This window comes from Podarcis cretensis (assembly GCF_951804945.1).
Source record: "Podarcis cretensis genome assembly, chromosome: 13".
Lineage (NCBI taxonomy): Eukaryota > Metazoa > Chordata > Lepidosauria > Squamata > Lacertidae > Podarcis > Podarcis cretensis.
This window is the reverse complement of record NC_137182.1, coordinates 53,250,839-53,272,975: the sequence shown is the minus strand read 5'-3', so window position 1 is coordinate 53,272,975 and position 22,137 is coordinate 53,250,839. Positions and strand designations below refer to the sequence as shown.

Sequence of the window (22,137 nt, the reverse complement as noted above, 5' to 3'; positions counted from 1 at the left end):
GCAGTGAAAGCTGCAATCCATCTTGCTGTTCTGGCTTCTGGGATAGCTGCGCAGCCTGCATTCGCTCCATAAGACGCACACACATTTCCCCTTACTTTTTAGGAGGGAAAAAGAGAGTCTTATAGAGCAAAAATTACGGTAAGTCTCTGAAAGTCTTTGAAGACTATGCGAGTCTGTGAAAGAAGCAATGTATCATATTCTTCTCTGGTGAAGAAGAGAAGAAGAAGCTGTAAAGCTTTGTTTATGGCGTCCAACGCTGCCAAAGTGGTTCGCAAACAGACGTTGTGAACAGTGATTCCGGATATACCCACTGTTTGGTGGAATTCTTCTTCAGCACAGCAGAAGGATACAGAATTGCTTCATAAACTATAAAAGAATACTAAAACAATGACCTCCATATGCATGGTAACTACAATAAACTCAAAATATTATAAACTATACACATAAACTATATGGGATGCGGGTGGTGCTGTGGGTTAAACCACAGAGCCTAGGACTTGCCGATCAGAAGGTCGGCGGTTCGAATCCCCGCAACGGGGTGAGCTCCCATTGCTCGGTCCCTGCTCCTGCCAACCTAGCAGTTCGAAAGCACATCAAAGTGCAAGTAGATAAATAGGTACCATTCTGGCGGGAAGGTAAACAGCGTTTCCGTGCGCTGCTCTGCTTCGCCAGAAGCGGCTTAGTCCTGCTGGCCACATGACCCGGAAGATGTACGCCGGCTCCCTCCGCCAGTAAAGGAGATAAGCACCGCAACCCCAGAGTCGGCCACGACTGGACCTAATGGTCAGGGGTCCCTTTACCTTTACCTTTAGGACCAAGGAGAGACCTGGGTTCAAATTCCCGCTCGGCCACGAAGCTCCCTGGGTGACCTTGGGGGCCGATCACTGCCTCTCCCAGCCTAGCCTACGTCGCCGGGTTGTTGTGGGGGGTGAATTGAGGAGCGGGGGAGAGATGTGTAACGTTGAGCTACTTGAAGGAAAAGATGGGAGACCGATGCAATCGTCCCGAGAACATTACTGTCTTATTCTTTTTGTAAGCTGTCGCAAGTTGTGTGTGCGCACTTTACAATCAAGCAGTACATAAGAGTTTGTGAAATAAAGCGTAGAATTGTAGCGTTTAAAAGGATCCCGAGGGTCATCTAGACCAACCCGCTGAGAACCTGAGCACGAAAACACTCCCAACTCCTTGCAGATCAAAGAAGCTGGAGAAGGGAGCATAGTTGGACTTTTTTGGAGCTGGCTGACCTTACTGGAAGAATCCGCGATCAGAGAGAGGAGGAACATCAAGAAGAATGGAAGAAATTTAAGGAACATTTAGTAAAATACAATAATATAACATAAGAGGAAATACTTGCAAGCACTAAATTTGTCTTAGGATTAAATTATGTTTAAGACGATGGATTGAGAATATTGTGAAAAGAAAGGAAGTCAGTAGTCTGAACAAGTTAATTTTATTAGAAGTGGATATCGGAAAATTGCCAAAATGAAATTTAATGAAAATCAATTAGGAAGGATTTGAGGAAGTCACCTAAAATTTTTAATTGTAAGAAATTTTGAATGTATGTTTGTTTTTCTTTTTGGTTTGTTTGTTATTTGTTTGTTATTTTGTGTTGTGTTAAAAATGGAAAATAATTAATTTAACTTTAATTTAATTAATTTTTAAAAATTGGGGAAAAAAAGAAAAGAAAAGGCAGCATAGGGGTCCGACCTCCTTTCTGCTCACCCAGCGCTTTCGTCTCAAGGGAATGGTGGCCTTATTGATAACCGTGTTTCTCAACACTTGGCTGAGGCAGCATTTGTGCAGAAAGAAAGGAACAAAGGAGGAGGCGAGGGGGCGATGGCTGTCACACAACGGAGACCTTTGAGCAGCGGAGGTTCAAGGCGTCTGCAGGTCCCCGTACCTGCCTTCCGAGCAGCGAGAGGCGAAATTTCAGATGGGTGCACCTTGGAACAGAGGGCGAGGGTTGAAGTCTGCCTTCACTGGGAAGGAAGGTTTAGATCAGGGGTCAGCAAACATACCGCGCCACAGGCCAGTGTCTCCAGTGCTGATCACACGGCAGGCCGGAGGGCGCGGGCCCATACGCATGTGCGCACGCTATTTCCGGCGCACTTCCGGGTCGGAGGAGCACTAGAAATAGCTTGTGCGCATGTGCATGGGCCTCCTCCAACCTGGATGTGCACTGGAAATAACGCTTGCGCATACACAAATAACGCTTGCACATAATAATAATAATAATAATAATAATAATAATAATAATTTATTATTTATACCCCGCTCATCTGGCTGGGTTTCCCCAGCCACTCTGGGTGGCTTCCAACAAAACACTAAAATACAATAACCAATTAAACATTAAAAGCTTCCCTAAACAGGGCTGCCTTCTGATGTTTTCTAAAAGTTTAGTAGTTATTTTTCTCTTTGACATCTGGTGGGAGGGTGTTCCACAGATCGGGCGCCACTACCGAGAAGGCCCTCTGCCTGGTTCCCTGTAGCTTTGCTTCTTACAGGGAGGGAACCACCAGAAGGCCCTTGGAGCTGGACCTCAATGTCCGGGCAGAACGATGGGGGTGGAGATGCTCCTTCTGGTATACTGGACCGAGGACGTTTAGGGCTTTCAAGGTCAGCACCAACACATGCACAAATAACGCTTGCGCATGCGCTCAAGCTATTTCCGGTGCTCCTCTGACCCGGAAGTGGGCAGCCGTGCAGCGCGGCGCCGGTAAGAGCAGGCGGCGGCAGGGGTTGCCGCGGGCCGGATAAACGAGTCCCTTGGGCCTTATCCGGCCCGTGGACCTTAATTTGGGGACCCCTGGCTTAGATAAAAGAGAACGGTTTGCGGAGAGGATTTTTTTGCAGAGGAAAACTGAACCGGCTGCACTTTATTTAGTAGTTCTTCCGTTTCCGTCCTGCTTTTCCAGCTCAACATGGCACACATGGTTCCCCCCCTCCCCATTTGATCGTCACAACAACCTTGCAAGGCGGGCGAGGCCGGGGGGGGGGGACCTGTGGGCAGCAGAAAAAGTCCAGTTTGGAAGCTGCTGCCTTTCGCTCCCCCCATTCCTGTCCCCCTCGCACCAATTCTGCAAACAGTTCCAGGTTCCACTTGTATTTCAGAACAAAACTACTTTTTGTCCTTATGGTCTGGAGTCTGGTGGCACCTTGTGGTCAGGGAGGGGAAAAGGACAGGGAAGCTGTGTTTGGTTCGTCAGGAGAGATAGAAATCTGCAAACTATCCCATGATACCTTTTGTTGTTGTTGTCGTTTAGTCGCGTCCGACTCTTCATGCAAAGATTACCGTAATAAAGGACGAAAGTGGTAAGGACCTAACAGAAGCAGGAGACGTCAAGAAGAGGTGGCAAGAATACACAGAAGAATTATACCAGAAAGATATGGATGGCTCGTACACCCCAGGTAGTGTGGTTGCTGACCTTGAGCCAAAAATCCTGGAGAGTGAAGTCAAATGGGCTTTAGAAAGCTCCTTCTTCTTTAGTGATCCCTCGTAGCCAAGTAAGATTGTCTTCCATAAACACAGTTTTAGCAATGAGTCCGTGGGTGACTATGGAGGCCAATTCTGGACCACACGTCCTTCCACAGTGGGGACATTGGTTTCCGGGCGGGAGTTGTTCACGGTGTGGATTTGCCAAGCATACCTTCCTCTTAGCCCGTTTCTCCCTTGCGTCCTGAGTTTGAGTGTCTTCAAAGCCCACGACACCTTTGGTAAAGGCTGTTCTCCTGCGCTTGCAGGCCAGTGTTTCCCAGTTGTCAGTGTTTATACTACATTTTTTAAGATTTGCCTTGAGAGAGTCTTTCAACCTCTTTTGTTGACCACCAGCATTACGCTTTCCATTTCTAAGTTCAGAATAGAGTAGTTGCTTTGGAAGACGATCATCAGGCATCCGCACAACATGACCAGTTCAGCGAAGTTGACATTGAAGAATCGTTGCTTCAACACTGGTGATCTTCGCTTCTTCCAGTACAGTGGTACCTAGGGTTAAGTACTTAATTCGTTCCGGAGGTCCATTCTTAACCTGAAACTGTTCTTAACCTGAAGTACCACTTTAGCTAATGGGGCCTCCTGTTGCCGCCGCCGCCGCACAATTTCTGTTCTCATCCTGAAGCAAAGTTCCTAACCTGAAGCACTATTTCTGGGTTAGCAGAGTCTGTAACCTGAAGCGTATGTAACCTGAAGTGTATGTAACCTGAAGCGTATGTAACTCAAGCTACCACTGTACACTGATATTAGTTTGCCTGTCTTCCCAAGTGATGTGTAAAAATTTTTGGAGACATTGCTGATGGAATCTTTCGAGGAGCTGGAGATGGCGTTTATAAGTGGTCCATGTTTCAAAAACTGACAGTAAGGTTGGTAGTACAATAGCTTTGTAAACAAGCATTTTCCCAGTCCTCAAACACTCTGCACTTCAATTGGGAAAAAGCGACACTCACAGAGGTCAGGCGATGCTGGATTTCGGCATCGATGTCGGCCCTTGTGGAAAGATAACTGCCCAGGTGGAAGTGATTGACATTTTCCAACGTTATACCATTGAGTTGGATTTGTGGCGCTGCAGAGGGGTTATTTTGTGCTTGTTGGTGCAGCACTTTGGTTTTTGGGATGTTGAGTGATAGGCCAAGCTTTTTGTAAGCTTCTGCAAAGATATTTAGAAAGCACTGCTAATAACAAGGCCAGTGGAAGTGATGATATTCCAGCTGAACTATTTAAAATTGTAAAAGATGATGCTGTTAAGGTGCTACACTCAATATGCCAGCAAGTTTGGAAAACTCAGCAGTGGCCAGAGGATTGGGGAAAATCAGTCTACATTCCAATCCCAAAAAAGGGCAGTGCCAAAGAATGGCTCCAACTACCGCACAATTGCGCTCATTTCACACGCTAGCAAGGTTATGCTTAAAATTCTACAAGGAAGGCTTAAGCAGTATGTGGACCGAGAAATCCCAGAAGTGCAAGCTGGATTTAGAAGAGGCACAGGAAACAGAGACCAAATTGCAAACATGCACTGGATTACGGAGAAAGCTAGAGAGTTGCGGAAAAACATCTACTTCTGCTTCATTGACTACACAAAAGCTTTTAACTGTGTCGACCGCAGCAAACTATGGCAAGTTCTTAAAGAAATGGGAGTGCCTGATCACCTCATCTGTCTCCTGAGAAATCTCTATGTGGGACAAGAAGCTAGTTAGAACTGGATATGGCACAACTGGTTGGATCAAAATTGGGAAAGTACCTTAGGGCCAACCAAAATATTACTGAGTCACTAGGAAGCTTCCAGGTTCTACAGAACGCTTCATCACCATAGAGAGGAAGAAAGCTTGGCTTGGGGTATGCAAAGAGGAACAGAAGAATCTGTCTTATAATGAGCCAGATCATTGGTCCATTAGCTCAGTATTGTCTCCCTCTTTTTTATTTTTTATGCTTTTCAAATTTATACATTTTCATTCGTTTTACAATCAATTCAACATTTCAAAATCTGACTCCCTTCCCCCTCTTTCTGCGGTTCCTTAAATTTATTTTCTAATACCTTCTGCATATCCAAATTCATTTGATTGTCTACTGTAAATATATACTCTTATAAAACTGCAGGTAATTACAATAATCCTGCCGATGTGTTTATCTGTTTGCAATTTATCTGTAAATATTCAATAAGCCGTTTCCCTTCTTTTATTTAAAAAGTTTGTTGTCTTGATTTCTTATTCTTCCAGTAAGTTTCGCCATTTCTGCACATGCCATAAGTTTTTGTATCTGTTCATCCTTTGCTGGGACTTTTGCTCTTTTCCATTTTGGGGCAAGTAACATTCTTGCCGCTGTAGTCGCATACATAAATAAATTCCTATACAATTTAGTTAGTTCTGTCCCTATAATTCTCAAAGGAAAAGCTCAGTATTGTCTCTACACTGACCATCCGACTTCTGCTTAAAAACCTCCATCTTCCTATCTCCAAATCCTGAAAGACTTTCGATCTAAATAATTTGGATTGTTTCTGTAAGTTGTCCCTATTTTCTGCGGGTATGGGGTTTGGCAGACTGCCCGTCTTGAAAAAATACTGCATAAACGAAAAGCGTGTCTTAAGGGCAGAGCTCAAATGACTACATTTATGTGGCACGATTTTATTTATTTTCACAAATATTGTGTCGCATGATCACCCAATGCCACCTATATATGCAGATGTCTGGGTCGTTTAAGGCCATTGTTGTTGTTTAGTCGTGTCCGACTCTTCGTGACCCCCTGGACCAGAGCACACCAGGCACTCCTGTCTTCCACTGCCTCCCGCAGTTTGGTCAAACTCATGCTGGTAGATTCATTAATGAATTTGTTCATTATTTCCCCCCAAAATATAGTCCAGCCCCCCACAAGGTCTGTGGGACAGTGGACTGGCCCATGGCTAAAAAAGTTTGCTGACCTGTGACATAAAGCATGGAGGAAATAGCTCAGTCGGGAAAACACAATACTCTTAATCTCTGGGTTGTGTGTTCGAGCCCCATGTTGGGCAAAACATTTCTGCATTGCAGAGAGTTGGTTTAGATGACCCTGTGTTCCCTTTCCAACTTTACAAATTCTTTCCTGAAATATCTAGCAAGCTAACTGGAGATAGTTAAGAGGATGCTACCTTGCCCCTTCTTAAAAATCTGGGGAAAGGATGCTCAGTTTCCAACTCTTTGTGTTTCTGCATTGCTGGATGACTCATTTTTTTTTTCTTCCAGGTACTTTCCCAGTTTAGAAGCATAACAAAAGCCCTTTGTGCTTCATCAGGTGGCCTAGTATCCTGTCTCCAGCAGAGAGAAGCTCTCTGTCAGCTCCCAGCCTGGTGTCTGCAATTCAGAGTTAATCCTTTTCTTTAAAAAAATGTTGTTGATTTGTTTACCAACCAACAGAATAAAGGTTCTATACGGCCTTAAACGAATGGTTCAAAATTGGGAAAGGAGTACGACCAGGCTGTATATTGTCTCCCTGCTTACTTAACTTATATGAAGAATTCGTCATGCGAAAGGCTGGGCTGGATGAATCCCAAGAAGGAATTAAGATTGCCGGAAGAAATGTCAACAACTTCAGATATGCAGATGACACAACCTTGATGTCAGAAAGTGAGGAGGAATTAAAAAAACTTTTAATGAGCGTGAAAGGAGAGAGCGCAAAATATGGTCTGAAGCTCAACATCAAAAAAACGAAGATCATGGCCACTGGGCCCATCACCTCCTGGCAAACAGAAGGGGAAGAAATGGACGCAGTGAGAGATTTTACTTTCTTGGGTTCCATGATCACTGCAGATGGTGACAGCAGTCACGAAATTAAAAGACGCCTGCTTCTTGGGAGAAAAGCAATGACAAACCTAGACAGCATCTTAAAAAGCAGAGACATCACCTTGCCGACAAAGGTCCGTATAGTTAAAGCTCTGGTTTTCCCAGTAGTGATGTATGGAAGTGAGAGCTGGACCATAAAGAAGGCTGATCCCGAAGAATGGATGCTTTTGAATTCTGGTGCTGGAGGGGACTCTTGAGAGTCCCATGGACTGCAAGAAGATCAAACCTCTCCATTCTGAAGGAAATCAGCCCTGAGTGCTCACTGGAAGGACAGATCCTGAAGCTGAGGCTCCAAGACTTTGGCCACCTCATGAGAAGAGAAGACTCCCTGGAAAAGACCCTGATGTTAGGAAAGATGGAGGGCACAAGGAGAAGGGGACGACGGAGGACGAGATGGGGGGACAGTGTTCTCAAAGCTACCAGCATGAGTTTGACCAAACTGCGGGAGGCAGTGGAAGACAGGAGGGCCTGGCGTGCTCTGGTCCAGGGGGTCACGAAGAGTCGGACACGACTAAACAACAACAAAAACCACAGAGATGAGGGTCAGTGTTGGTATAAAGGAAGCCTTGGCTGAAGCCTTTAAAACCTTAAATGGAGCAAAACAAGGATGTAGATTTAAGATTTATTTATTATTATTATTATTATTAAAAATAGATTTTTTTAGATACTCTGGCTGCAAGGAAGATAGAAAACAGAGAGCTAGGGTTACTATATTTCCAGAGGTAAATATCGGGACAGAAAAATTTGTTGCCTGACGCTGGCTGCCCCACCCAAACCCCATAATAGACATTTGCTATAAAATGTCAACGTCTCCCCAGATGGGCGTGTTGGCCCCCCAAAAGGGGATGTGTCCAGGATTTCCCAGACATATGGCAACCCTAATGTTGCACAAATATTCCTGAACTGCAAGGGGGTTGGACTTGGGTCCCTTGCAACTCTACAATTATAAAGGGGGGGCTGGAGATTTGGAGGCCTAACAGAAGTGAAGCTGGGTATGAGCTGATAGCAGATGGTGCTTACGGATTCCGGCGGCATTTCTTTAAATCACCGACGCCTTGCTTTGTGCCCTTGCTGTGAGCAATGGTACGTTTTGCGGTTTGGCAAATGCAGTGAAATTGTTACGGCTTTTGGTTCATACAATAAACCCTTTGGTACAGGCAGTCACACCCCACCCACGCCAGCCCCTGCGTGTGAGGGCAAAACTGGTTTGACACCCAACGGCCGCTGGGCACAAATTCCAGAAGCAGGTCCAAACGCCTCGCTTCCTCGCCCAAAGTTTACCTTTTTCGGCAAATCCAGGCAGGCCTCGGCTCTCGCCTCTTCCCACCTTGAGCTCTGCATCAGTGCAGGATTTGACAATTCTACGAGCCCTATTCACACCATGTAGAATCATACATTGAAGGCTTCGTGCAAATAATCCTGGGAACTTTAGTTTGCTAAGAGTGCTGGGAACTGTAGTTCTGCAAGGGGCAAATTTGCAATTGCTGGGATAGGTAAAGGTAAAGGGACCCCTGACCATTAGGTCCAGTTGCGGACAACTCTGGCGTTGCGGTGCTCATCTCGCTTTATTGGCCGAGGGAGCCAGCATACAGCTTCCGGGTCATGTGGCCAGCATGACTAAGCCGCTTCTGGCGAACCAGAGCAGCGCACGGAAACGCCGTTTACCTTTACGCCGGAGTGGTACCTATTTATCTACTTGCACACTGATGTGCTTTCGAACTGCTAGGTTGGCAGGAGCAGGGACCGAGCAACGGGAGTTCACCCCGTCGCGGGGATTCGAGCCGCCGACCTTCTGATCAGCAAGTCCTAGGCTCTGTGGTTTAACCCACAGCGCCACCCGCGCCTCTAATTGCTGGGATACTTAAGAGTGTAAGATGAGCCCTCCTGGACCAGTTTGATGGCCAATACAGTGGTAGAATCATAGACAGGGCATGGGTATGCAAACTAAGGCCTGGGGAGGGCGGGGTATAAATAAAAATTATTATTATTATTATTATTATTATTATTATTATTATCATCATCATCTAGCCCAACCCATTGCAATGCAGGAATCTTTTGCCCAAAGTGGGATTCGAATCCACAACCCTGAGATTAAGAGTCTCCTGCTTTACCGACTGGGATAACAGGGATTCACTTGGCACCTGGGGGCCGTTAGAACTGGTTTGGAAATACAGCCAAAGGAAACCTTTCCGATTTGGAGCCTATGTGAGAGGCGCTGTTTTCAGTTGCCTTAAAACAATTTAAAAACAAATCCACTCCCTGCAAGTAGAAATGTAGGGTGTGGTGAGAAGGGCTGCAACCTCTTTGCCTGAGGTCCCCCCCCTTTTTTTATTTCAAGGAATTGTTGTGACACGAAGCCCTCAAAGTAACAGTGGTTAAAAGCGTTGGAGAAACCAAACCACATTTAGTTCAGCATCCTCTCATACCCTCCAACATTTATCTGATGAAAATAGGGACGTCCCATTCCATAATGATAATTTTTACTATTTATACTCCATGCATCTTACTGGGTAAGCCCAGGCGCTCTGGGCAGCTTCCAAAATATATAAAAACATATTATTATCATCAGGGGGTTTGGGCTGGGTGTCCATCAATATGCAGATGATACCCAGCTCTACCTCTCTTTCAAATCAGAACCAGTGAAGGCGGTGAAGGTCCTGTGTGAGTGTCTGGAGGCGGCTGGAGGATGGATGGCTGGGTGTCATCTGCTTATCGATGAACACCCAACCCACCCTTACTGTCTGCTCGTGAAACATGGACCACTTTTAAACGCCATCTCCAACTCCTCGAAAGATTCCATCAACAGTGTCTCTGAGAAATTCTACACATCGCTTGGGAAGACAGGCGAACTAATGCCAGTGTACTGGAAGAAGCAAAGATCACCAGTGTCGAAGTGATGATTCTTCAACATCAACTTTGTTGGACTGGTCATGTTGTGCAGATGCCTGATTATCGTCTTCCAAAGCAACTACTCTATTCCGAACTTAAACATGGACAGCGTAATGCTGGTGGTCAACAAAAGAGGTTTAAAGACTGTCTCAAGGCAAATCTAAAAAAATGTAGTATAAACAAGGACAACTGGGAAACACTGGCCTGCGAGCGCTCCAGTTGGAGAACAGCCTTGACCAAAGGTGTCATGGGCTTTGAACAAAACAAAATAAAAAAATTCCTTCCAGTAGCACCTTAAAGACCAACTAAGTTAGTTCTTGGTATGAGGTTTCGTGTGCATGCACACTTCTTCAGACACGAAAGCTCATACCAAGAACTAACTTAGTTGGTCTTTAAGGTGCTACTGGAAGGAATTTTTTTATTTTGTTTTGACTATGGCAGACCAACACGGCTACCTATCTGTAAATGGGCTTTGAAGACACTCGAACTCAGAACGCAAGGGAGAAACGTGCTAAGAGGAAGGCACGCTTGGCAAATCCACACCGTGATCAACTCCCGCCTGGGAACCAATGTCCCCACTGTGGAAGGACGTGTGGATCCAGAACTGGCCTCCACAGTCACTTATGGACTCATTGTTAAAACTGTGTTTATGGAAGACAATCTTACCCGGCTACGAGGGGTCGCCAAAGAAGAAGAAGATTTGACGACCGGCTCCTTCATCGGAGCCTGGAGAGTCAGGGGCCATGCTCCTCCACTGCGGCTATACAGCTAAATCAGGCTTTCTCAACCTCGGCCCTCCAGATGTTTTTGAGACTACAATTCCCATCATCCCTGACCACTGGTCCTGCTAGCTAGGAATCATGGGAGTTGTAGGCCAAAAACGTCTAGCGCAGGGGTAGGCAACCTAAGGTCCGGGGGCCGGATGCGGCCCAATCGCCTTCTCAATCCGGCCTGTGGACGTTCGGGAATCAGCGTGTTTTTACATGAGTAGAATATGTCCTTTTATTTAAAATGCATCTCTGGGTTATTTGTGGGGCCTGCCTGGTGTTTTTACATGAGTAGAATGTGTGCTTTTATTTAAAACGCATCTCTGGGTTATTTGTGGGGCATAGGAATTTGTTCATTTCCCCCCCCAAAATATAGTCCAGCCCCTGACAAGGTTTGAGGACAGAGGACTGGCCCCCTGCTGAAAGTTTGCTGACCCCTGATCTAGAGGGCTGAGTTTGGGGATGTTGTTGTTGTTTAGTCGTGTCCGCCTCTTCATGACCCCCTGGACCCGAGCAGGCCAGGCCCTCCTGTCTTCCGCTGCCTCCCGCAGTTTGGTCAAACTCATGCTGGTCTCTTCGAGAACACTGTCCCACCATCTCGTCCTCTGTCGTCCCCTTCTCCTTGCGCCCTCCATCTTTCCCAACATCAGGGTCTTTTCCAGGGAGTCTTCTCTTCTCATGAGGTGGCCAAAGTCTTGGAGCCTCAGCTTCAGGATCTGTCCTTCCAGTGAGCACTCAGGGCTGATTTCCTTCAGAATGGAGAGGTTTGATCTTCTTGCAGTCCATGGGACTCTCAAGAGTCTCCTCCAGCACCAGAATTCAGAAGCATCCATTCTTCGGCCATCAGCCTTCTTTATGGTCCAGCTCTCACTTCCATACATCACTACCGGGAAAACCAGAGCTTTAACTATACGGACCTTTGTTGGCAAGTTGATGTCTCTGCTTTTTAAGATGCTGTCTAGGTTTGTCATTGCTTTCCTCCCAAGAAGCAGGCGTCTTTTAATTTTTTTTAACTTGGGGATACCTGAGCTAAATGAATGCATCCTCAATAGCCAGAGGCAGTCTATCTCTGAATGCCAGGGGTTAAAAGGGCTTTGGTGGGGGCGGCATCTGGCCAGCCACTGGCCTTGCATTCTTGTGTCCGAAACTTTCATTTTCAACACGAAGCCCGGAAGCGTGTTCAGGGATACAGTACTGTACTGTATAACTGATCCCACGGGCGGGCAGCAGCTTCCTCGCCTGGACTCTGTCGCGCAGCTGCTCGCCTCGCCAAGCCCCGCCCCAAACCCCTTGCCCTTCCTCAAGATGGCGCCCGCGGCTTCCGCTCGCGAGACCGAGCTCACCCGCGGGAACCAAACAGGGGAATCCCCGCAGCATGGCCATTTCCACGCCTCCCCTGATCCCATCTGATTTTGCCGCCGCCGCTTACAGTTCAGTCGGGCGAGGGGCGAGGGGCGAGGCCGGGCTGCTGGTGAAGGGCCCGCTACCTGGAGCAGGTAAAGAGATTGCCACAGCCTTTGCCCTTCCTTTTTTTTTGGGGGGGGGGGAGTGTTTAGAAAACCGAGTTCCTGCCCACCCGGGTAAAGGCCAGGCCGTGGTAGGCGCGCGCGCGCGCGCGGGTTATGCGGAATTGTTTATTTTTTTTCTGGCGGGGTTGAGTCACCGGCCGATGAGCCGCTTCCGTCCCACGGATGAGCCCCATTGAAAAAGGAGCGGGGGCGTAGAACGTTGCCAGCGCCAGGGTTCCACGGGAGGAACGTTGGCGGCCGTCGCATTCTATCCCGTGGAACGTTGGCGGCCGCGGGGTTCTATCCCGTGGAACGTTGGCGGCCGCAGTATTCCATCCCGTGGAACGTTGGCGGCCGCAGTATTCCATCCCGTGGAACGTTGGCGGCCGCAGTATTCCATCCCGTGGAACGTTGGCGGCCGCAGTATTCCATCCCGTGGAACATTGGCGGCCGCAGTATTCCATCCCGTGGAACGTTGGCGGCCGTCAGGTTCTATCCCGTGGAACGTTGGCGGCCGCAGTATTCCATCCCGTGGAAGGTTAGCTTGGCCGCCCCGGGATTTGCCCGTGCAAAGAGAAGGAGGAGGCCTCGCTTTGGTGAGGAACTTTCGCTTAGCACGGCGGGGGGAGAAAGGAAAGGCGCTTCCCCAATCTCTCTCCCCCCCACCTCACCCCACTCTGCCCCCCAAGAGGGTCGGAAAAACGGGGCTTCCTTCTCTCCCACCCCCGTTCTTGTGCGTCCCTCGGTGATTGACAAAAGGAGCTCGCGGCCCCATCCCCGCAGGCGTTTACTCGGGAAGTAAGCCGCTCCGAATCCTACCAGGGAATGCAAAAAAACGGAATTGCAACTTGCAAGCTTATTTTTTTAAGATGTTGCTTAAGAGCCAGTGTGCTTCCTCGGAAGGTAGATCCATTGTGTTCAGTGGGGCTTACTCCCAGGTAAACGGTGCGGAGAGGCCGAGCCCGGGAGAGGCAACGTTTCTAGATCTTTCTGGAAGGGGGGGGAAACGTTACTTTTTTGGGGGGGGGTGCGATCCCGATCCTTACTGAGGTCTGAGGCCCCCAATGCAATTTTTAATTGAAGTGTGCAAAAATTGCAGGGAAGGGCAGGCAAGAGAGAGGGAGCAGGAAGTTTCCTGCTTAAAAAATGTTTCCGTCTCGGAGTTTTCGACCGCTCCACCGTCCTGTAAAGAAAAATACCCTGGTTCCCTCCAGCTGTTTTGGAATGCAAAAAAACATCTGGAGGGCGCCAGATGTTGAGGAAGACTGCTTTTGTGCATAGGTGTTTGTGAGAGGGTAAATGGAACCGACGTAATATGTATGTCTCGACCCCCCCAAAAAATCTGACACCTCCCCCCAATATTATTGATTTATCAAAGTGTCCCGGAGGTATTTCATATGCAAATAAGTTTACTCGCTAGGAGAGGATGCTGCTACAAACATTCCATGCATTCAATTTATTTGCACATGAAATTCATTTGAGTGCAAAATACTGGACGATTTGCAAGTCAGAAAACTTTTAACGTCTGCTTTTAAAGCCTGCTATCCTTTTATTGTATCCAAAACTTAGTCATTATTTTTGTGCCCTAAACTGCAGCTTTTCCTTTGTGCATAAACCCAACACTAGTCCCAATCATTGATTTCCTTTTTTTCAACAGGCAGGCAAAAAAAAAACAAAAACCCCAAACCCCACCGTGGGAACGAATCCCCCCTAAATGCGTCCCTGCCCCTTTAATAGAATTAAACCCTTGCCCTAGATTTACCATCTCCTATTCCTCCTTCCCCCCCCCCCGTCCGGAAACCTGCTACATGGTACAGTCCTCTCTGGCATCCAGCCTGGTGTCAGAAGGGACCATAACGATGCGAGGAGGGGTGATGGGGAACTGCTAGGCGCCTTATACATTTGTGTGCGGCGCTTTTTGCCCTTCTGATAACTCGAGCGTCGTGTGTGAAGCGGTGCAGCGGTGTAGAAAGGATTGTGTGTGGAGACACGATAGGGAGCGAAGCGAAGTTGAAGAGCTTTCTCATTATACACCCCCCGCCTTAAGGAATGGTACGGCCCAGGCCAAAGAACCCTTTCCTGCCTGGAGGCCGGAAAGGAACGTACTAAGAACGTTTCTGCCTGGGGAAGGAGAGTTTAGGCCTTCCTCTTATCTGTTATTTTTTTCCTACACCGATTGCCTGCTTAGGGTGTCCCCCCCCCCCCCCAAAAAAAATTATTGGTTTTCACAACATTATATATTTATTTTTTTCATTATTATTTTTATTAGACATCATCAGGAAAATCAATTAGCCCCCTATAAATTTCTAATCTATTTTTTAAAATATATTTATTAAACTTTTGCAGAAAGAAAAAACACATAACAACAACAAAAGTAAGGAAAAACTAACAAACACAGTCAAAAATACACAAAAAATAAAAAAATAAAAATACAGAAAAATAAAATTACAAAAGAAAAATAAAAACTCCATCTTTAAAATCCATACTTAATTAACCTTCTTTCTTGACTTCCTCGCGCCTCCCTTTTTTGTGTTCCTCTTTACCCAATCAGATACAGCAAATCCTTGCCCTCTTTCAAAACTCATTTCTAATTATTAGAATCATTCTATTATGTCTCTGATCTTTTCTCCTTGTTTTTTAAAACACCTTTAACATATTGATTACTTTGACATAATATAACTTTAGCCATTTACCCTCTTTCTATTACCTTTTTGCATATTTTTTCAAACTGTATCACTAATGCCATAATATTATCATATCTAACATCATTTTAACATTCATAAACTTTGCAGTGTTTCTGCAGATAATCTTTGAACTTCTTCCAGTCCTCTTCCACCGATTCTTCTCCCAGGTCTCGGATTCTGCCAGTCATTTCTGCCATCTCCATATAGTCTATGTTTTCACAACATTATAAACAAACAAACACATAAGACAAACAAACATCAATCATAGCCTTATTGAAAATTACACTTGTTAACATTGTTAAGTGACTTCCTCGCTTCCTCTTGGTTGAGTTTCATTGCATGTCCTTTTAACGGTTTTCCAAATCACAGTTCTGATAAAATTTAACTTAAACATTAACATCCTTAGATCTTCAAAATATAAAATTAAACATATTAATTCGACACTTAACATAAATAAAATCCTGATTGCCTGCTTAGGGTTATTTGTGCATGCACAGAAAAGAATAAATTTTACTTATTTATCAGTGCAATTATTATTATGAAAATTTATATCCTGCTCTTCCTAATGAATAAATGGATTTTTATTTTTAACCCAAAATGCATTCAACTGGTGGGGCTTCTGCTTTCAAATGCAGATCTGTTGGAAATTTGGATTTCATATTTTTTTTCCCTGTTGGCTCCAAGAAAGGCAACAAGGGAGGTGGGAAAAGGAGAGTAAGGGAAAGGGAGCAGTATTTTTCTTACAACAAGCACATACTTGGATTGCATTTTTTATTTTAGTCAGTGGTGTCCAATCTTTTTTCAAAGAGGGCCAGATTTGATGAAATGAAGGGCCCTGAGGGCCAACCAAAGTTGTTAACCTTTCCTTTTTTTAGGACTGAAGTTGTTGAGATTTTTTTAGGATTTTACCCCAGGAAATAAAGCACTACAGGGGCTGGATTAAACTGACCGGTGGGCCGGATTAGGCCCCCGAAATGGACTTTGGACATGCCTGGTTTAACTGGTGGGGCTCCTGGTTTCAAATGCAGATCTGCTGGAAATTTGGATTTCATATACAGTGGTACCTCGGGTTACATATGCTTCGGGTTACATACGCTTCAGGTTACAGACTCCGCTAATCCAGAAATAGTACCTCGGGTTAAGAACTTTGCTTCAGGATGAGAACAGAAATCGCACGGCGGCAGCGGGAGGCCCGATTAGCTAAAGTGGTGCTTCAGGTTAAGAACAGTTTCAGGTTAAGAACGGACCTCCAGAATGAATTAAGTACTTAATATTTTTTTTCCTGTTGGCCCCAAGAAAGGCAACAAGGGAGTTGGGAAAAGGAGAGTAAGGGAAAGGGAGCAGTATTTTTCTTATAACAAAGTGTATACTTGGATTGCATTTTTAATTTTAGTAAAAACAGAGAAAAGTGAATAGGTGAGGAGGCGGGGAGAAGACAAAAAACAAACCCCACACTGTGGACCGGTGGCATGTTCCATCCTGAATAAATATTTTCGAGAGATTAGCATCGGGTATAGAAGAATGCTTTAGCATAAGTTGAGAAGCCGCCTCTTCCCCAAATACTCAGTATTTTAAGCCAGCTTTTGTTTTGTAGGAATATGGGGAATACATATTATTACGTGGTGCCCACGAGTTGCTGCTCTCATGATCAGATAATTGAGTTAAGTCTATTTCCTGTGGTCAGTATTAGTTGGTTAAACTTAGCGATGTGCCAAGAGAGTTCAGCTTAGTAGAGCCTGAGAATTTCGGGATATTTAAGATTCTGGGAGAATCCGTAAGGCCATAAGGATCTCTTCCTTGGCTGATTGACACCTGTTTGGGATCCTTCGGCAACTGAAAATGGTCATAAGCTTTCCTTCCTTTGCCCATAGCTGTCAACTTACAGATTTGAAAATAAGGGACCAGCAGCCTCAAAAATAAGGGATCAGCAGCCAAAATAAGGGATTTTCCAAGCACAGGTATGTTCAGCTTCTGAGCCCCTCTGAGCCAAAGGCAGAAAGCCCAGCCAGCAGCCAAACGAAGCCTCAAGTGGTGGTTCCCACAGTGCAGCAACCCGGCAAAGGGGATGCAGCAAGGAAAACCACCGTCCCCTCTCCGCTGGGAAGCGCTGAGCAAAGGCGAGTCCCCAGGCAAGGCGGCCGATTTGATTGGCACAAGGCATGCAAGCTCCACCCCCCGGTCGTTCTCAGACTCCTTATTGGGTGAGCAACGCAGCCAAGCAACACAGTTGGAGCCTCCCTCCTCCCTGGCCGGCAGGGAGGGAGGGAGAGGAGCTGCTTCCTTTGAAACCCGGGAAATTTAAGGGACATCATCAATAAGGGACAGCAGCGGGACACGGCGCTGGGATAAGGGACTTTCCCGCCAACTAAGGGACGGTTGACAGCTATGCCTTTGCCATGTTTTATTATCTTTCCCATCCAATGATGAATGATGGGTCTTAGTACAGGGGTACCTTGGTTCTCAAACTCGATCTGTTCCGGAGGTTCGTTCCAAAACCAAAGCGTGCTTTCCCATAGAAAGTAATGCAAAGCGGATTAATCCGTTCCAGCCTCTTAAAAACAACCCCTAAAACAGCCATTTAGCATGAGTTTTACTCACTAACACAGGGATCAGCCGTTTTTCAGCCGTGGGCCGGTCCACTGACCCTCAGACCTTGTGGGGGACCGGACTATATTTGGGGGGGGGGGAGTGAACGAATTTCTATGCTCCACAAATAACCCAGAGATGGATTTAAATAAAAGGACACATGTAAAAACACGCTGATTCACGGACCGTCCACGGGCCGGATTTAGAAGGCAATTGGGCCGGATCCGGTCCCCGGGCCTTAGTTTGCCTACCCTTGCTCTAACGAGAGTGCTGATCCAGAAAATGAAAGCAATAAACAATGTGCTACAGTCACACAATCCATCAGTAGCTGAACTGGGTTCCGCACAGTCACAAAAACAACAAAAAGAGCCGCAAAAACAAAAAGGCAAAATAAATAGCAAAAACAGACAGACCTCTAAACAGACGTAACACTCAAAACAGATGTGTGGCACTCAAAATGGAGCACGTTCGGCTTCTGAAAAAAGTTTGCAATCCAGAACACATACTTCCAGGTTTGCAGTGTTTGGGTTCCAAGGCGTTTGAGAACCAAGGGACCCCTGTAGCTAGACATGAGCCAGCAGTGGGATGCAGCAGCAAAATGAGCCAATTCGATTGCAGGCTGCTTCCAGGGTGAATCTGATTTAAATCAAATCGGTTTAAATCACTAGTGAGTAAGACTTGATTTAAATCCCCCCCCCCCCCGAAATACTGATTCTCACTGGTATAATCTTAATAGTTACAACCAGATGAAGGGGTTGGACTAGATGGACCAATCTACAGTCCTGTGTTTCTATTGCTGTGCAGAAATATTGCAAATAAATTCATATATACGAGTGACCTAGGTATCGTCTCTGCGCACCCCCCTTGATGGTTTGCTTTGGTGTAAGGGGGAGAAAGAGAACTATGATTAGCAGATTACCTGTTTTGAAACAAAGTCCTCTTCCCTCCATCCAGTTCCCTTTCCAGATGTTTTGGACTACAACTCCCATCATCCGCAGCAGAGGATGATGGGAGTTGTAGTCCCGAAACATCTGGAAAGGCATTGGGCTGGAGAAGGCTGAATGAACAAAGGAGGCAGAGCAGGCCTAGGCAAACTCTGGCCCTCCAGATGTTTCGGGACTACAACTCCCATCATCCTCTGCTGCAGATGATGGGAGTTGTAGTCCAAAACATCTGGAAAGGCATTGGGCTGGAGGACGCTGAATGAACAAAGGAGGCAGAGCAGGCCTAGGCAAACTCCGGCCCTCCAGATGTTTGGGACTACAATTCCCATCATCCCGGACCACTGGTCCTGTTAGCTAGGGATGATGGGAGTTGTAGTCCCAAAAACACCTGGAGGGCCGGAGTTTGCCTAGGCCTGAGATAGAGGGACCAATATCTAACAAATCTGTATCTTTTTTTTTTTTTTAAGGAATATCTGTCTGCTTCTCCTGCTCCCGGCTTTGAAGATGGAACCGTTTTTTGAATCCGACACGGAGTTCAATAAGCTATGGAATTGCATGCAGTCCAGTAAAGATTTTGAGGTAGGTGGAATTAGTAGAATTGTAGAGTTGAAAAGGGAACCCAAGGGCGGTTTAATTTAATACAGGTTGGATTTGATTTAAATCAGATCAATTTAAATCACTAGGTCAGTAAGACTTGATTTAAATCATTAATTTTTTTACAGAATGATTCATTATTGCTGGTATAATCTTAATATTTACAACCAGATGAAGGTTTCATTTTTGGAATGAATAAATTTTCAGAGTGGTTTTTACAGTTATATCAAAAATTACTGATTTGGTTATACTGTTAGAAATACATAGAGAGATAATTGTGTAATTATTGTGAGGTTTAATAAGTGAACTGTTTATATTTGGGCAACTTTTCTGCTGTACTTTGTTGGAAAGAGAAAAATAACCATTTCCTTAATAACAATCGAAACTATTTAACTAAAACAATAACTTTATAGCATATGTAGCCATGTTTGTTAACTGATGTGGTTTAATGGTTTTTTGTTTTTTTTTTTTAACTTAGACTGAGTTTTAGCACACATGAAAAACTTAAAACAAATGCTTATTTCCTGATGAATAGCCTTTGGACTATAATGTAAGTTAAATAGAAAACTACCGTATTTTTTGCTCCATAAGACACACTTTTTTCCTCCTAAAAAGTAAGGGGAAATGTCTGTGCATCTTATGGAGCAAATGTGTGGTCCCTGGAGCCGAATTGCCCAGGGGAGAAAAGCTGCTCATGCTCTTTTTTTTTAGAAAGAGGGAAGGGGGTGTTGAAAGGAAGCAGCTGATCGGCAAGCGATCGGGAGAGAGATAAGGGACACTAGAGATAAAGGAGGCTGCCTGGGAGGGGGGAGGTAAAAGCCCATGGATCCTCCGGATTTTTGCATTGGGTCACGCCAAATTCACCATCAGATCACATAGCATGTCCATGGCTATAGCCTGCACCAAAAAAAATCCCACGCACCCACTGTTTCCTGGGGCCACAATGGTGCAAATACATGGTTACAAAGCACGGGTCCACATGGATCCTCAGGATTTTTGCATTGGGCTACCCCAAACTCACCATCAAATCACATATCGTGGCTGTGGCCACAGCATGAACCACAAAAATCATGCACCCACTGTTTCATTCAGAATATTTTTTTCCTTGTTTTCCTCCTCTAAAAACTAGGTGCGTCTTATGGAGCGGAAAATACGGTATCTTTCGGCTACCGATTGATTGATTGATTGTGTGACTGCAGTACATGGTTTTTTTGCTTTCATTTTTATGGCTCCACGGTCTCCTTAGATAGTAAAATTCATGTTAAAGTTCTGTTTTAGGGGTTGCTTTTAAAAGACTGGAAGGGATTAATCCGTTTTGCGTTGCTTTCTACGGGAAAGCGCGCCTTGGTTTTGGAACGCTTTGGTTTTGGAACGGAGTTCCGGAACAGATGAAGTTTGAGAACCAAGGTACCACTGGAAGAAGATGATGATAATGATGTTTGGGCACGTGTCCTGCTCAGACCACATTGCTTCGGCTCGCTCAGGTCCCGTCAACTTGCAACCCCGTAATTCTCTTTTTAATTTCTTTCTCTCTTCCCACCCTCCACCCCTCTCCAGGACCTGACCCTGGAGACCTTTGCCCTTCCTTTCCCGGAGGAGGGCAGTGCCCCCCAGGCGGGCGAACAGAGCACTGAGGCCACAATCCTCTCCACCACCTCCGCCGTCCCTTCCACTGAAAACTACCCTGGCGAGCACGGGTTCGAGTTGGAGTTTGAGCCGTCGGGGACCGCCAAATCCGTCACCTACACCGTACGGAGCTGGGCAGGGGGGTGGAAGTGGGGCGGGGGAAAAGATCTATTTTAAAAAATAATAATGGGTTGGGTTGCATTCAGGGCCGGATTTAGGTTTGATGAGGCCCTCAGCATCTGAAGGCAGCCCTGTTTAGGGCATTTTTTAATGCTTGATGTTTTATCATGTTTTTAATATTCTGTTGGGTGGCGCTGTGGGTTAAACCACAGAGCCTAGGACTTGCCGATCAGAAGGTCGGCGGTTCGAATCCCCGCGACGGGGTGCGCTCCCGTTGCTCGGTCCCTGCTCCTGCCAACCTAGCAGTTTGAAAACACGTCAAAGTGCAAGTAGAGAAATAGGTACCGCTCCGGCGGGAAGGTAAACGGCGTTTCTGTGCGCTGCTCTGGTTTGACAGAAGCAGCTCAGTCATGCTGGCCACATGACCCGGAAGCTGGACGCTGGCTCCCTCAGCCAGTAAAGTGAGATGAGCGCCACAACCCCAGAGTTGGCCACGACTGGACCTAACGGTCAGGGGTCCCTTTACCTTTTAATATTCTGTTGGAAGCTGCCCAGAGTGGCTGGGGAAACCCAGCTAGATGGGCGGGGTATAAATAATAAATTATTATTAAATTATTATAAGCTACTGAAGGTAACTGGGCCCATTCTATGCCCAGCTGTCCTTTGTCAGCAACAAATTGTCGCTGCTTTTTGTGTGTGTTGAATATATGCTATATGGTCATTTATGGACCTTGCAAGTATCTCAAGCCATTTGCACATAGCAAAAGATGTGTTTTATCAAAGTAATTGTTGAGCTGAAATACAATTAACAAGAAGTATATTAATAGTGAAATACAATTGAGAAGAGGTATGTTAATAGTGAAATAATGATTAAGCTTTAACTTGAATTTTTTTTTTATTCATAATGCAAATACATTGGCATTTGGCAATAACAAAAATTCCTTTAGAAACACAGTTTACAAAGACTCATAATTTAGTCTCGGGAAACATGCTGTAAGTGTAATGTGAAATAATAATAGGTGTAAATATATGATGTAAACTATCTGCTAATATAAACAGCAGAACGTAGGCACCCTATATATAGAAAGCAGCAAACCTGTGATATTTTACATCATAG

General features: G+C 45.7%; 1 protein-coding gene across 2 annotated transcripts in view; it reads left to right on the top strand.

Moving 5' to 3' along the window:
* Positions 1 to 12,299: 12,299 nt before the first annotated feature.
* Positions 12,300 to 22,137, top strand: part of TP53 (tumor protein p53) — a 30,640-nt gene continuing 20,802 nt past the window's right edge. The window contains exons 1-3 of one of the 2 annotated variants that reach the window (XM_079952039.1): positions 12,300 to 12,454; positions 19,148 to 19,259; positions 20,832 to 21,023. In XM_079952039.1, coding sequence (XP_079808165.1) covers positions 19,185 to 19,259; positions 20,832 to 21,023 — 267 coding nt within the window. In that variant the 5' untranslated portion in view covers positions 12,300 to 12,454; positions 19,148 to 19,184. Of the gene's footprint in view, positions 12,455 to 13,032; positions 13,063 to 19,147; positions 19,260 to 20,831; positions 21,024 to 22,137 lie in introns of those variants that run through there. The other variant, XM_079952040.1, reaches the window with a different exon arrangement.